We start from the raw sequence: 13410 nt of genomic DNA, 5'->3' as shown, positions 1-13410 counted from the left end.
ATCTTGATGGTACCACCCATAGCCTAAGATGTCGAAAAGGCGGTTGTCGTCGCTCAACGTTGAAGGACTCTGCAACTTATTGCACAGAATTGAAGAAACCACTCATTCAGCTCCTAGAGTACAGTGAAGTGATCCAGGAGCATAACATCACGAAAAAGGTGTTGCTTTACTGCAATGTGGATGAAAAAGGTTAAATTTAAACATGTTTTAAGTCAAAGTCAAATGTTCTTTTTCCAGTGGTCGAAGATGTCGTTCAGTGACTGGGAAATATTCAGAGTGTTGCTGATTTCATTGCGGGAGCACGAAGTTTGCAACGTTTCCAAACCTGACGAGTCTACGAGCAGAAAACGAGTGTTTCTCCAGAGAAGGCCCAAAGGAACTCAACCAACGGAAACAGCATCATCGAGATGCAGTTGTCAAGAAAGAAAATACTACAAAGGCTCTGAAGGTCATCTGGTGTCTTGTGAGATATTTTGTGAAGTCAAGGAAACATCAGGGAACGGAAGTTTATGGAGAATTTTTATTGGTTTTTTGAAATCGTGAGATCTGGAGTTCTGGATGCATCGCTGCTTGTTGAGGAAGGATGGAAGGTTTGTTTGTTTTCTTTTCTCTCCATTCATGGTCTTTGGCAAACTTGCCCAAGACGTTAACTGTTTCCAATAAACATCCCTAGGGGCTGTTACGAAGTTTAGACGAGCGCATTGATGGTCACGTCCTCTAGTACAGTAAAATTCGTAATTTTGGTAGTTTTAGTGCTACAGCTATGAAATTTGGGGGAGTTACTATTTTGCGTCTCAATGACACAGATTTTAGAAATTTTAATTTTTGAGACAAGTGAAAGTTTCCACGTCCTTGACTGAAATTCGTAATTTGGATAATTTTAGTGCAACAGTTATGAATTTTGGGAAAGTTACTTTTTTTGATTCGTATATTGACTCTATTAAATTTCAAAATTGTAGAGCCAAAAACGCAGATTTAAAAATGCTTATTTTTGAGACCAATCAAAAATTGCAGACACCTTATAAAAAGTAGGCGCTCATTGCCATCAGTCAACCCCTCGTGTGTAAATTTTCCAAATTTCTTTCGTGTAAATCTGACTTTAAATTCTTTAGATAGAAAATTGAAGAAAAACTGAATTTAGCAAGTTTTGAGGTTAACTCGTTGTGTACATATCAACATCAGGAGAATAATGAAAAATTTAAATAAAAATTTGTGACCTTTGTGCTTATCTGCAACCTAAACTAAACGTAGACTTTTCATTTCCAACTCCAACTCTACCAGTTTCAAATTTCAAAAGTCCCGCCCTAGAGTTTGACAGACGGCAGCTGTCGAAAGTTCGGTAGATGTCATTTGTTGTAAGTGGCCGGCTCTCCAATTTCGCGTAAAAACACAAGTTTTTAGTGTTCCCACGTGAAATTTTGTGTTCTGAAACATTCATGGAAGTGTTTCAAGTGTTTTAGTCGTGGTCACCAGCCAAAACCGTGTAAATTAAGGTAAATTTTACGATTTTTCCAACAAAGCCAAGAACGGAGAGTTCTGTTGCAGAGCCAGATGGTTTTTTCAGTTTCTTGCGGAAATATTCAAAGATTATTGGGGGTAAATCAATTCTTTATTAGGGAGAAGGTTAAGAGAAAATTAAATGTTGCGATTTTTGAGGTTAAGTCGTTGGTGATGTTGGTTGTATCAGCGGCTCAATATGATGAAGAAACTATAGAACATTTTTTTCCAAAAGAAGCATTTTGAGTTGATTTTGATTTAATTCGTAATTTTGGTAATTTTAGTGCAACAGTTATGAAATTTGGGAAAGTTACTTTTTTTGATTCGTATATTGACTCTATTAAATTTCAAAATTGTAGAGCCAAAAACACAGATTTTAAAAATGCTTATTTTAGAGACCAATCAAAAATTGCAGACACATTATAAAAAAGTAAGCGTTCATTGCTATCAGTCTACCTTCCTGTGTAAATATTCGAAATTTCTTTCGTGTAAATCAGACTTTAAATTCTTTAGAGAGAAAATTGATGAAAAACTGAATTTAGCAAGTTTTGAGGTTAACTGGTTGTGTACATATCAACATCAGGAGAATAACGAAAGATTTAAATTAAAATTTGTGACCTTTGTGCTTATCTGCAACCTAAACTAAACGTAGACTTTTTCATTTCCAACTCAAACTCTACCAATTTCAAATTTCAAAAGTCCCGCGCTAGAGTTTGACAGACGGCAGCTGTCGTCAGTTCGGTAGATGTCATTTGTTGTAAGTGGCCGGCTCTCCAATTTCGCGTAAAAACACAAGTTTTTAGTGTTCCCACGTGAAATTTTGTGTTCTGAAACATTCACGGAAGTGTTTCAAGTGTTTTAGTCGTGGTCACCAGCCAAAACCGTGTAAATTAAGGTAAATTTTACGATTTTTCCAACAAAGCCATGAACGGAGAGTTCTGTTGTAGAGCCAGATGGTTTTTTCAGTTTCTTGCGGAAATATTCAAAGATTATTGGGGGTAAATCAATTCTTTATTAGGGAGAAGGTTAAGAGAAAATTAAATGTTGCGATTTTTGAGGTTAAGTCGTTGGTGATGTTGGTTGTATCAGCGACTCAATATGATGAAGAAACTATAGAACATTTTTTTCCAAAAGAAGCATTTTGAGTTGATTTTGATTTAATTCGTAATTTTGGTAATTTTAGTGCAACAGTTATGAAATTTGGGAAAGTTACTTTTTTTGATTCGTATATTGACTCTATTAAATTTCAAAATTGTAGAGCCAAAAACACAGATTTTAGAAATGCTTGCTTAATTTTGATTGGTTGAACGGTTGGTGCAAACTGGCATCAACCTAAGAAAGAAAAGTTACTAACTTACCACAAAATTACTGAGGTGTATAATTGGTTGCCTATATGCTGCATGTTGAAGCGAAATAATTCTTACTAATTAAGACTTATTTTCAGAGCACAACAAATTCTTTACTTTCTCGTTCTTCTGGGAATGGTCCAAAGAAATCACACACAAGTTAAGAAGTTCATTTGAAGGTATTTAGTCTTGGATTTGATTTGCAACAAATTTCCGGGTCTTTATAGAAATTTTTAAAGGCAGGTAAGCTGAAAATTGTTTGAATCCCAGCTTTATAATGTTTTGTGGTATTTCAGGTTCCAACTTCATTACCAGAGTTTATTATTAAGAGACTGAGTATATAGATGATGGTCTTCTCATGACTACACACATCTTGCAGCATCTTGATGGTACCACCCATAGCCTAAGATGTCGAAAAGGCGGTTGTCGTCGCTCAACGTTGAAGGACTCTGCAACTTATTGCACAGAATTGAAGAAACCACTCATTCAGCTCCCAGAGTACAGTGAAGTGATCCAGGAGCATAACATCACGAAAAAGGTGTTGCTTTACTGCAATGTGGATGAAAAAGGTTAAATTTAAACATGTTTTAAGTCAAAGTCAAATGTTCTTTTTCCAGTGGTCGAAGATGTCGTTCAGTGACTGGGAAATATTCAGAGTGTTGCTGATTTCATTGCGGGAGCACGAAGTTTGCAACGTTTCCAAACCTGACGAGTCTACGAGCAGAAAACGAGTGTTTCTCCAGAGAAGGCCCAAAGGAACTCAACCAACGGAAACAGCATCATCGAGATGCAGTTGTCAAGAAAGAAAATACTACAAAGGCTCTGAAGGTCATCTGGTGTCTTGTGAGATATTTTGTGAAGTCAAGGAAACATCAGGGAACGGAAGTTTATGGAGAATTTTTATTGGTTTTTTGAAATCGTGAGATCTGGAGTTCTGGATGCATCGCTGCTTGTTGAGGAAGGATGGAAGGTTTGTTTGTTTTCTTTTCTCTCCATTCATGGTCTTTGGCAAACTTGCCCAAGACGTTAACTGTTTCCAATAAACATCCCTAGGGGCTGTTACGAAGTTTAGACGAGCGCATTGATGGTCACGTCCTCTAGTACAGTAAAATTCGTAATTTTGGTAGTTTTAGTGCTACAGCTATGAAATTTAGGGGAGTTACTATTTTTGCGTCGCAATGACACAGATTTTAGAAATTTTAATTTTTGAGACAAGTGAAAGTTTCCACGTCCTTGACTGAAATTCGTAATTTGGATAATTTTAGTGCAACAGTTATGAATTTTGGGAAAGTTACTTTTTTTGATTCGTATATTGACTCTATTAAATTTCAAAATTGTAGAGCCAAAAACGCAGATTTAAAAATGCTTATTTTTGAGACCAATCAAAAATTGCAGACAGCTTATAAAAAGTAGGCGCTCATTGCCATCAGTCAACCCCTCGTGTGTAAATTTTCCAAATTTCTTTCGTGTAAATCTGACTTTAAATTCTTTAGATAGAAAATTGAAGAAAAACTGAATTTAGCAAGTTTTGAGGTTAACTCGTTGTGTACATATCAACATCAGGAGAATAATGAAAAATTTAAATAAAAATTTGTGACCTTTGTGCTTATCTGCAACCTAAACTAAACGTAGACTTTTCATTTCCAACTCCAACTCTACCAATTTCAAATTTCAAAAGTCCCGCCCTAGAGTTTGACAGACGGCAGCTGTCGAAAGTTCGGTAGATGTCATTTGTTGTAAGTGGCCGGCTCTCCAATTTCGCGTAAAAACACAAGTTTTTAGTGTTCCCACGTGAAATTTTGTGTTCTGAAACATTCACGGAAGTGTTTCAAGTGTTTTAGTCGTGGTCACCAGCCAAAACCGTGTAAATTAAGGTAAATTTTACGATTTTTCCAACAAAGCCATGAACGGAGAGTTCTGTTGTAGAGCCAGATGGTTTTTTCAGTTTCTTGCGGAAATATTCAAAGATTATTGGGGGTAAATCAATTCTTTATTAGGGAGAAGGTTAAGAGAAAATTAAATGTTGCGATTTTTGAGGTTAAGTCGTTGGTGATGTTGGTTGTATCAGCGGCTCAATATGATGAAGAAACTATAGAACATTTTTTTCCAAAAGAAGCATTTTGAGTTGATTTTGATTTAATTCGTAATTTTGGTAATTTTAGTGCAACAGTTATGAAATTTGGGAAAGTTACTTTTTTTGATTCGTATATTGACTCTATTAAATTTCAAAATTGTAGAGCCAAAAACACAGATTTTAAAAATGCTTATTTTAGAGACCAATCAAAAATTGCAGACACATTATAAAAAAGTAAGCGTTTATTGCTATCAGTCTACCTTCCTGTGTAAATATTCGAAATTTCTTTCGTGTAAATCAGACTTTAAATTCTTTAGAGAGAAAATTGATGAAAAACTGAATTTAGCAAGTTTTGAGGTTAACTGGTTGTGTACATATCAACATCAGGAGAATAACGAAAGATTTAAATAAAAATTTGTGACCTTTGTGCTTATCTGCAACCTAAACTAAACGTAGACTTTTTCATTTCCAACTCAAACTCTACCAATTTCAAATTTAAAAAGTCCCGCGCTAGAGTTTGACAGACGGCAGCTGTCGTCAGTTCGGTAGATGTCATTTGTTGTAAGTGGCCGGCTCTCCAATTTCGCGTAAAAACACAAGTTTTTAGTGTTCCCACGTGAAATTTTGTCTTCTGAATCATTCATGGAAGTGTTTCAAGTGTTTTCGTCGTGGTCACCAGCCAAAACAGTGTAAATTAAGGTAAATTTCACTATTTTTCCAACAGAATCGGGTTGGTCCATTTTAACCAAGAAAGGGGAGTTCTGTTTTAGCTTTTGGCTTTTCGAGTTTCTTTTGGAAATATTCGATTATTGGGGGTAAATCAATTATTTATTAGGGAGAAGGTTAAGAGAAAATTGAATGTTGCAATTTTTGAGGTTTTAGAAATGCTTATTTTTGAGACCAATCAAAAATTGCAGACACCTTATAAAAAGTAGGCGCTCATTGCCATCAGTCAACCCCTCGTGTGTAAATTTTCCAAATTTCTTTCTTGTAAATCTGACTTTAAATTCTTTAGATAGAAAATTGAAGAAAAACTGAATTTAGCAAGTTTTGAGGTTAACTCGTTGTGTACATATCATCAGGAGAATAATGAAAAATTTAAATAAAAATTTGTGATCTTTGTGCTTATCTGCAACCTAAACTAAACGTAGACTTTTTCATTTCCAACTCAAACTCTACCAATTTCAAATTTCAAAAGTCCCGCGCTAGAGTTTGACAGACGGCAGCTGTCGAAAGTTCGGAATGTGTCATTTGTTGTAACATAAGTGGCCGGCTCTCCAATTTCGCGTAAAAACACAAGTTTTTAGTGTTCCCACGTGAAATTTTGTGTTCTGAAACATTCATGGAAGTGTTTCAAGTATTTTAGTCGTGGTCACCAGCCAAAACCGTGTAAATTAAGGTAAATTTCACGATTTTTCCAACAAAAGCGGGTTGGTCCATTTTTACCAAGAAAGAAGAAGAGTTTTCTTGTAGCTTCTCTAGATTCTTGTGGAAATATACAAAAACTATTGAGGGTAAATCAATTCTTTATTAGGGGAGAAGATTAATAGAAAATTGAATGTTGCGATGTTTGTGGTTAAGTCGTTGGTTGTACTAACGTCTTAATCTGATGAAGAAACTATAGAACATTTTTTTTCAAAAGAAGGATTGGTTAACCGAAGGTTTTTGAGTTGATTTTGATTTAATTCGTAATTTTGGTAATTTTAGTGTATGAAATTTGGGAAAGTTATTTTTTTTTATTTGTATATTGACTATTAAATTTCAAAATTGTACAGCCAAAAACACAGATTTGCTGCCAACTTTAGACGAGAGCATTGATGGTCACGTGCTCTAGTATAGCAAAATCCGTAATTTTGGTAGTTTTATTGCTACAGCTATGAAATTTGGGGAAGTGACTATTTTTGCGCCGCAATGACACATATTTTAGAAATTTTAATTTTTGAGACAAGCAAAAGTTTCCACATCCTTGACTAAATTTCATAATTTTGGTAATTTTAATGCTACAGTTCTGAAATTTGGGGAACTTACTATTTTTAAGTCGTGTAACTCTGTCAAATTGCAAAATTGTAGAACGAAAGACACAGAAAGTTGCAAAATCAGTTTCGTCTACAAATCGTTCGGACACTGTATATTTGGATTTATATTGGAACTCGACCTTGTCCATTCATTTCCCTCGGTTATGGCAATAGCACTACCTGATTATTTTTTGTTCGCTCAAGAAAAAAGTTATAAGATAAGCAATTAGGAAATTACGTAGGTATTAATCTCTTTATTGGAATCAGTTGTGTTTCGACTTTTGATAAAGACGGTCGTTTCGGAAATTTGCTACTCTGATAAAATATCTTGTAAGGTAAAGTACTAGCCCATCATATTCATTTATAGACATTTTGGAGAGTTTTCAATTCATAGAAACGTTAGGTGAAACGTTGTTCATTTTTTCAGTTTGTTAGCGTTAACAAAAGTTGTTTAATATACAGAGTGTTTATGTTTAGTAATAATCGGACTTTAAAGGAAGTTAGGTACATTTAGACTTTTTTGGTTCTTACAAATGTTTATCTAGGATTTGTGTTTGACTGTTGGATATGGCAAACAAAATTTGAAGATTGCTTTCAGAATTTTGAAATTTTTTTATTGAAACGGAAACATTCTTCTCAAAATTAACCGCTCAATATTAATTTTGAGATTTAAATTTTATTTGAAAGCACATATGAAACTCAACTTCATAATCGTCGTATAAATTTCCATAGTCGTCTCACGCCATAGTGCTGGAATTCACTTAGGTCTTATGTATTCATTTTATCCTTCAATTACTTAATTAGTTGAAGGGCAGACAAGTTGAGCAGTACCGCACCACTGACAAACAATTGTTTTTTTTGGCAAAAAATTAGTTGGATAACAATATTGAAAACTTCGCGAATATTTTGGCCAATTTCAAGTTCAATTATATGAAAAAAGGTTCACACTAATAGACCTTTGTTGAAATATGCCTCGATTGATTTTCTTTCTGGAGGAAATATGTATGACAAATTCGCTAAAAATCCTAATGTGACCCTGACGTCTTATTGCATACTAAAGAAGGACTTAAAAATAACGCCCCAGCGAAAACCAAATGTTTAAATTTTGTTGCATAGTGAAATTAGTGCTCATTATTTATTCTTTAGGCGTGTAGTGTCCCACTTCAAATTCAAATTTCAAACTTTTCGCGCCACAACGACCGCAGGAATTTTTGCGTTAAGAAGTTGGTGGACTTGGGAGTTCACCACCGCCGCAGCGGAGGAGGCGGGCGACGCCGGAGGCGATTCATTCTTGTTACGAGTTCGGGAGTACTAAGGTGTTGTGCTATCGAGTGCGTTTCGCCATATTTTTCAGTGTTAATTTTAATCGCTATTTTGTTCTAATTTTTCATTTTTGTGTTTTTTTTTTAATTTTTTGTTTGTTAAAATCTTTTAAACAATTTTTTTTTACCCATTAATTTTAACGGGAGTGTGGTGTTATTTTAGAGCCCCTTGTAGAAGCGCTTGTGCGTTGTCACCTTTTGGTATGTAATAATTTTTGTCATTTGTTGTCTGAAGAAGGAAGTCACCCCGGATTCATGTAAAGTAGTTATTTTCCCTACAATTCTAAAGTAACGCGTTTTTTTTCCGCTGACGTAAGCGTCTGGATTCAACCAGTGTTCGCCCACCGTCCGATAAGCCACGTCCAGAAGCAATTTAGATTCGTGGAAACCTGATAGTTTTGGGAACTGAAATTTTTATTCGATTCAGTTCAAGGAATTTATACTGTTGAGTTCGAAGGATTAAAAATAGAATAGGATTTTAAAGAAATTGTGAAATACATGAAATTAACTGGGAATGTCTTTTTGGATCACTCTGTGTCATTTGTGAACAAAAACGAGTACATTTTTCCTAAAGTCCACGACTTTCTCTTCCATTGTATTTTATCGAAACTGAAAATTTATATGTTTATGTATTTTATGTATGTCCCTTGATTTCTTAGATGCTTAGACTTTTTTCGTCACAAAAGACACAACATAACAAACAGCCTCTCGCGTTAATGTTAGTACATTCTTTTAGAGTGTGATCAATTCAAAATTAAACTTTGATTTTTGACTTTCGAAAACCCTCCAGTGCTGGAAGCTTGTTACGTGGGACTCTCGGGGTAGTCAGGGTTCACCTAACTAGCGGGTCTTCCGCGGGTGATGTTGGTTACTCTTAATCTGGCCATAATTTTTTAGTACTCTCGATAAGACACCGCCTGTATGTTGCGGAATAGGAAAAATTGTCTTCGGGTCTTCCGAAAACATAATCTCGTCCTGTTTCTGTCTGTCGCCTTTGAAAATAATTATCTTTTATTAATGTTTATTGATAAATTGTTTGTACATGTCTACTTGGTAAATTGTGTGTTGTTTTTCATTGTTATTTTGTTTTCAATCATTTTTGTAGTTTGATCACACTCACAACAGAGAGAATGGGAGATTTTTGTAGTTTTTTTGATGTAATTCACTTTCCGTTAATTTGTTTATTGCATTTTTGTACCGAAACGTTTCTTTGTAAAGTGACTTCTTTTGACATTAAAGATTATTAAGAATTTTGTAACATGATCAAATCGTCTGTTCAAATGCTTGTATTTCTTGAAATGTTAAGAATGGACACGTAGCTGTAAAATTTAAATCAAAACCATTCAAACTTCTAAAGTTTGAATAAAACAAGTTAAACCACATTTGGTCTGGTGTATTTTTATTTCTTTGTGTTGGTACGCTCTTCCTAAAAGACGATGCACTGCTTTGTATCTAATGAACATCCGCCTTCACAACACAACGTAGGTCCTAGCCGTTTCAGACGATCACGGTTTTCGGCCGTTTTATTTATTTTAAAGTTCGCGGTTCTCGAGTTTGGCGGTTCATTTGAATTTTGGCGGAATTGGGTTACAGATCATTACAGGCGTGTTTGTAGTTTCGTTTAAAATAGACGTGTTTGAAAAATTCGAAATTTGGGTCAATGTGTTATTATAAAATCTGATTATTGCAAAGCACTTTAAATACCGGGTGTTCCAGAGACTGCTGAACATAGGGAAATAACATGGGAAAACGAATTTTATTTTTTTCCTGCTCTCTCGAACTTCCAAATTGAATTTGGTCAGGGGTGGATCATTCTTTGAATGATTCTCAATCAGACCGTATTTTTTTAAATTTCATGCTTTTACGGCATTATTAAAAAAAAACAAATTAAAAACGGTGAATTTTAAAGTTCCCGCCGGAATGTCGGTACATTTGAAAATGAATATTTGTCATTGTGACAGCCGAGTTAATCACCGTGAGTCCAACCTAACCTCACTTTTTAAAGATTTGGAGACTCGTTTTGGAGGACTAACAACGATGTCTAACGTTTCAAAATAATAGTAAAGTAAGTAAAGTAATAGATAGTAAAGTTGCTTTAAAAACAATCTTCAAAGTTTGTAACTAAATAGAATGAGCAGCATTTATGCTACAACTGAAATGCACTCATTTGTCAGACGCTCTGTTAACGGATTATTTGCTTCACCAAGAGTCCAAATGCATTTTTGAAACGACAAAAAATATATGACTGAGACTGTCAAACAGAAGAACACAGCCAAACATGTTTTGTTTTTAATAAGAGTTCAAAGTTCTCGCAACATTTTGTCAAATTTTAACCATATTTTTGCACAGATTGAAGTTATCTACGTCAGAAATTAACAATTTAAGCTTAGAACAAGAGTTTTGAAACGTTAGACATCGTTGTTAATCCTCCAAATCTTTAAAAAGTGAGGTTAGTTTGGACTCACGGTGATTAACTCTGCTGTCATAATGACAAATTTTCAATTTCAAATGTGCCAACATTCCGGCGGGAAATTCAAAATTAACCGTTTTTAATTTGATTTTTTTTGAATAATGCCGTAAAAGCATCGAATTAAAAAAATTACAGTCTGATTAAGAATCATTCAAAGAATAATCCACCACTGACCAAATTCAATTTGGAGGGTCGAGAGAGCAGGAAAAAAATAAAATTCATTTTCCCATGTTATTTCCCTATGTTCAGCAATCGCTGGGACACCCGGTACATGTTTTTAATGTAAGGGAAGTGTTTTAACAAAAATTGCGTCGCATTCTTTAGTAAATTTCTATTTGATAGTTTTAATATTGCCGAAACGGGATTTTCCGCCAGTCTTGGGTGTTTTAACAAAAATTGCGTCGCATTCTTTAGTAAATTTCTATTTGATAGTTTTAATATTGCCGAAACGGGATTTTCCGCCAGTCTTGGGATGAAATGTCTTTTGAAAACGCGAGGCGAATTAATCACGAAATTGATAGATTTTCAATAAGGAGAAATAATTTTGAATGGCTGTGTGATATTTTTCCGTACGTTTTAGTCCTGTTTTTTTAATGCAGAATACGTAACTAACTGAGCTGCATTGTTCCTAATTAGTGAAAGGACAAATCAATTACAAATAAAATGCTAGAAATTTTTTTCCAAAAAAAAGAGTTAAATAATCATTATTTAATAACCCCCGTAAAGTCATCGTTTATTTAGTTGTACTCCGAGTTTTGTGTAAGAAAGACGTCGTGCTACGGTGGCTCGAAATTTATTTTATTGTAGTTTAGTGATTGCCAGGGTTTAAAGGTAGGACTTGTACTATTAGTGCTACAGCTATAAAATTTGGGAAAATTTAGTAATTCTAAAAACTAGTGTTTTTAAATGAATATTACGGTGTCTGTGTTCGCGAAAGGGGTGTATTGTGGGACTCAAAATGGGGGGGAGTCACTCAGATTTAATTTATTTTTCCTATTCTGCATATTTGTCGACTAGAATTTCTGACATTTTATCTCTTCGATGTTAATCTTTTTATCTATTCAAACTTTCTCTTTTTTTTTCAGTTTCCACCATTGATTTCGAGTGCCGAAATTTTTAGTGCGCGAGATAGATCAGTTCAGTTTCAGTAGTGTCATAATAATAAAACTAACATCGTTTTTAAAACAAAGTGAGTGAGTGGTTCCTGGTTCCTGCTTCCTGGAGGGGGATGCAGTGGTAGGAGCGCGACGATACCACTTAGGGATCAGGATTAAAGGGTAAGTTAACTGCTGGCTTGAAATCGTTGGCCAAATTTCTAAAAAAAAATTTCTATTGCAGTAAGTCCGTGTGCGAAGACGATGGCGACGTTGGATCAAACAAGGTAGGATTTTTTTCTTTCTTTTTTGGGTTGTCGCTAGAGGGCCAAATTTTTGACGGTTCAAAACAATTCGTGCTCGATATCTCGGAAACTATTTCAGATATTGGAATGCGGTTTGCGCCATTGTTTTTCACGCGATTTTTTACGTAAGAAATAGTTTTTAGATTTTCCGATAGTCGAAAGTTGCAAATTTTCACAAAAATTCATGACCAAAACTATGGTCAAACTTCTCATATCGATATCTCGCTTATTTTTTAGAGTAAACTTAAAATCCGGGATTTAAATTCAGATCCGACAACAAATAACCGAGTTATGGCCGATCAAAGTTTCGGATAGTTGATTTTCATTTTTTCTCATTTTTCCCAATTTTCAAAGTTAAATATCTCGGAATCTATTAGAGATATTGAGATGCGGTTTGCGCCATCGTTTTTCTCGGCTCATTTTACGTTAGAAAAAGTGCTTAAAAGTCGAAAATTCGATAGTCGATTTTTCGCGAAAAAAAAATTGCGACTCAAACGATAAAAATTTTTCAATTTTTTTATTTTTGACCATAACTCGTAAACCGTTTGCTTGATCGATCTCAAATTGGGCCAGTAGTTAGATTTCGAGCTCCTCTTTCGAATGATATAGAAAACAAAGGTATTAAACGTTGTTTTTACATTAAAAATAGTGATTGAAAATCACCCCAAAATGACCACTTCCAAACAGTTTTTGGTCAATGCTTTCTTTATTTCGTAGGTAAACTCAATAAATTTTGACTCATTTCACGCAGAATCTCACGCTGAATCCAAATCTGGAATTTAAATTCAGATCGGATAACAAATAACTGAGTTATGGCCGTTTGAATTTTTGGGTGGTCGCCAGATGGCCAAATTTTTGAAGGTTCCAAACAATTCATGCTCGATATCTCGAAAACTAGTTGAGATATTCGAATGCGGTTTGCGGCATCGTTTTTCTCGCGATTTTTTACATAAGAAATAGTCTTTAGATTTTCCAATAGTCGAAAGTTGCAAATTTTCGCAAAAATTTATGACTAAAACTATGGCCAAACTTCTCATACCGATATCTCGCTTATTTTTTAGAGTAAACTTGAGTTATTATGCTCCAGTGTACGCAGAATTTTACGCAGATTTCAAATTTGGGATTTAAATTCAGATACGACTGCAAATAACGGAGTTATGGCCGATCAAAGTTTCGGATAGTTGATTTTCATTTTTTCTCATTTTTCCCAATTTTCAAAGTTAAATATCTCGGAAACTATTAGAGATATTGAGATGCGGTTTGCGCCATCGTTTTTCTCGGCTCATT

At 34.7% G+C, this 13410-nt stretch overlaps 2 protein-coding genes across 6 annotated transcripts; both read left to right on the top strand.

Moving 5' to 3' along the window:
- The first annotated feature begins 89 nt into the window (after window positions 1–89).
- LOC148175593 (uncharacterized) lies at window positions 90–3152 on the top strand. 3 transcript variants are annotated; one of them, XR_015770077.1, is made up of 4 exons: window positions 90–189; window positions 238–590; window positions 2942–3022; window positions 3140–3152. XR_015770077.1 is itself a non-coding variant. In XM_088034962.1 (3 exons), the coding sequence occupies exons 1-2, from the start codon at window positions 175–177 to the stop codon at window positions 541–543; spliced, it is 321 nt and encodes a 106-aa protein (XP_087891088.1). In that variant the 5' UTR covers window positions 90–174; the 3' UTR covers window positions 544–590; window positions 2942–3082. The 3 variants fall into 3 exon arrangements, 2 of the variants coding, with proteins under 2 accessions (XP_087891088.1, XP_087891089.1); XM_088034962.1 differs by lacking the exon at window positions 3140–3152 and having other exon boundaries at window positions 2942–3082; XM_088034963.1 differs by lacking the exons at window positions 2942–3022; window positions 3140–3152 and having other exon boundaries at window positions 238–1220.
- Window positions 3153–3304: 152 nt separating this feature from the next.
- Window positions 3305–12992, top strand: LOC148175592 (uncharacterized). Of its 3 annotated transcripts, XR_015770079.1 has the most exons (4): window positions 3305–3412; window positions 3461–3813; window positions 11810–12001; window positions 12063–12992. XR_015770079.1 is itself a non-coding variant. In XM_088034968.1 (3 exons), exons 1-2 carry the CDS (start codon window positions 3398–3400, stop codon window positions 3764–3766), a joined length of 321 nt encoding a protein of 106 aa, XP_087891094.1. In that variant the 5' UTR covers window positions 3305–3397; the 3' UTR covers window positions 3767–3813; window positions 8079–8168. The 3 variants fall into 3 exon arrangements, 2 of the variants coding, with proteins under 2 accessions (XP_087891094.1, XP_087891093.1); XM_088034968.1 differs by lacking the exons at window positions 11810–12001; window positions 12063–12992 and adding an exon at window positions 8079–8168; XM_088034967.1 differs by lacking the exons at window positions 11810–12001; window positions 12063–12992 and having other exon boundaries at window positions 3461–4444.
- The last annotated feature ends 418 nt before the right edge of the window (window positions 12993–13410 follow it).

The sequence above is a fragment of the Gnatocerus cornutus genome, chromosome 4 (assembly GCF_029298725.1).
Source record: "Gnatocerus cornutus isolate USDA-ARS CGAHR chromosome 4, icGnaCorn1.1, whole genome shotgun sequence".
NCBI classification, from domain to species: Eukaryota; Metazoa; Arthropoda; class Insecta; order Coleoptera; family Tenebrionidae; genus Gnatocerus; species Gnatocerus cornutus.
Note: the sequence above shows the minus strand (reverse complement) of the source record. Positions and strands in the feature narration are given on the sequence as shown.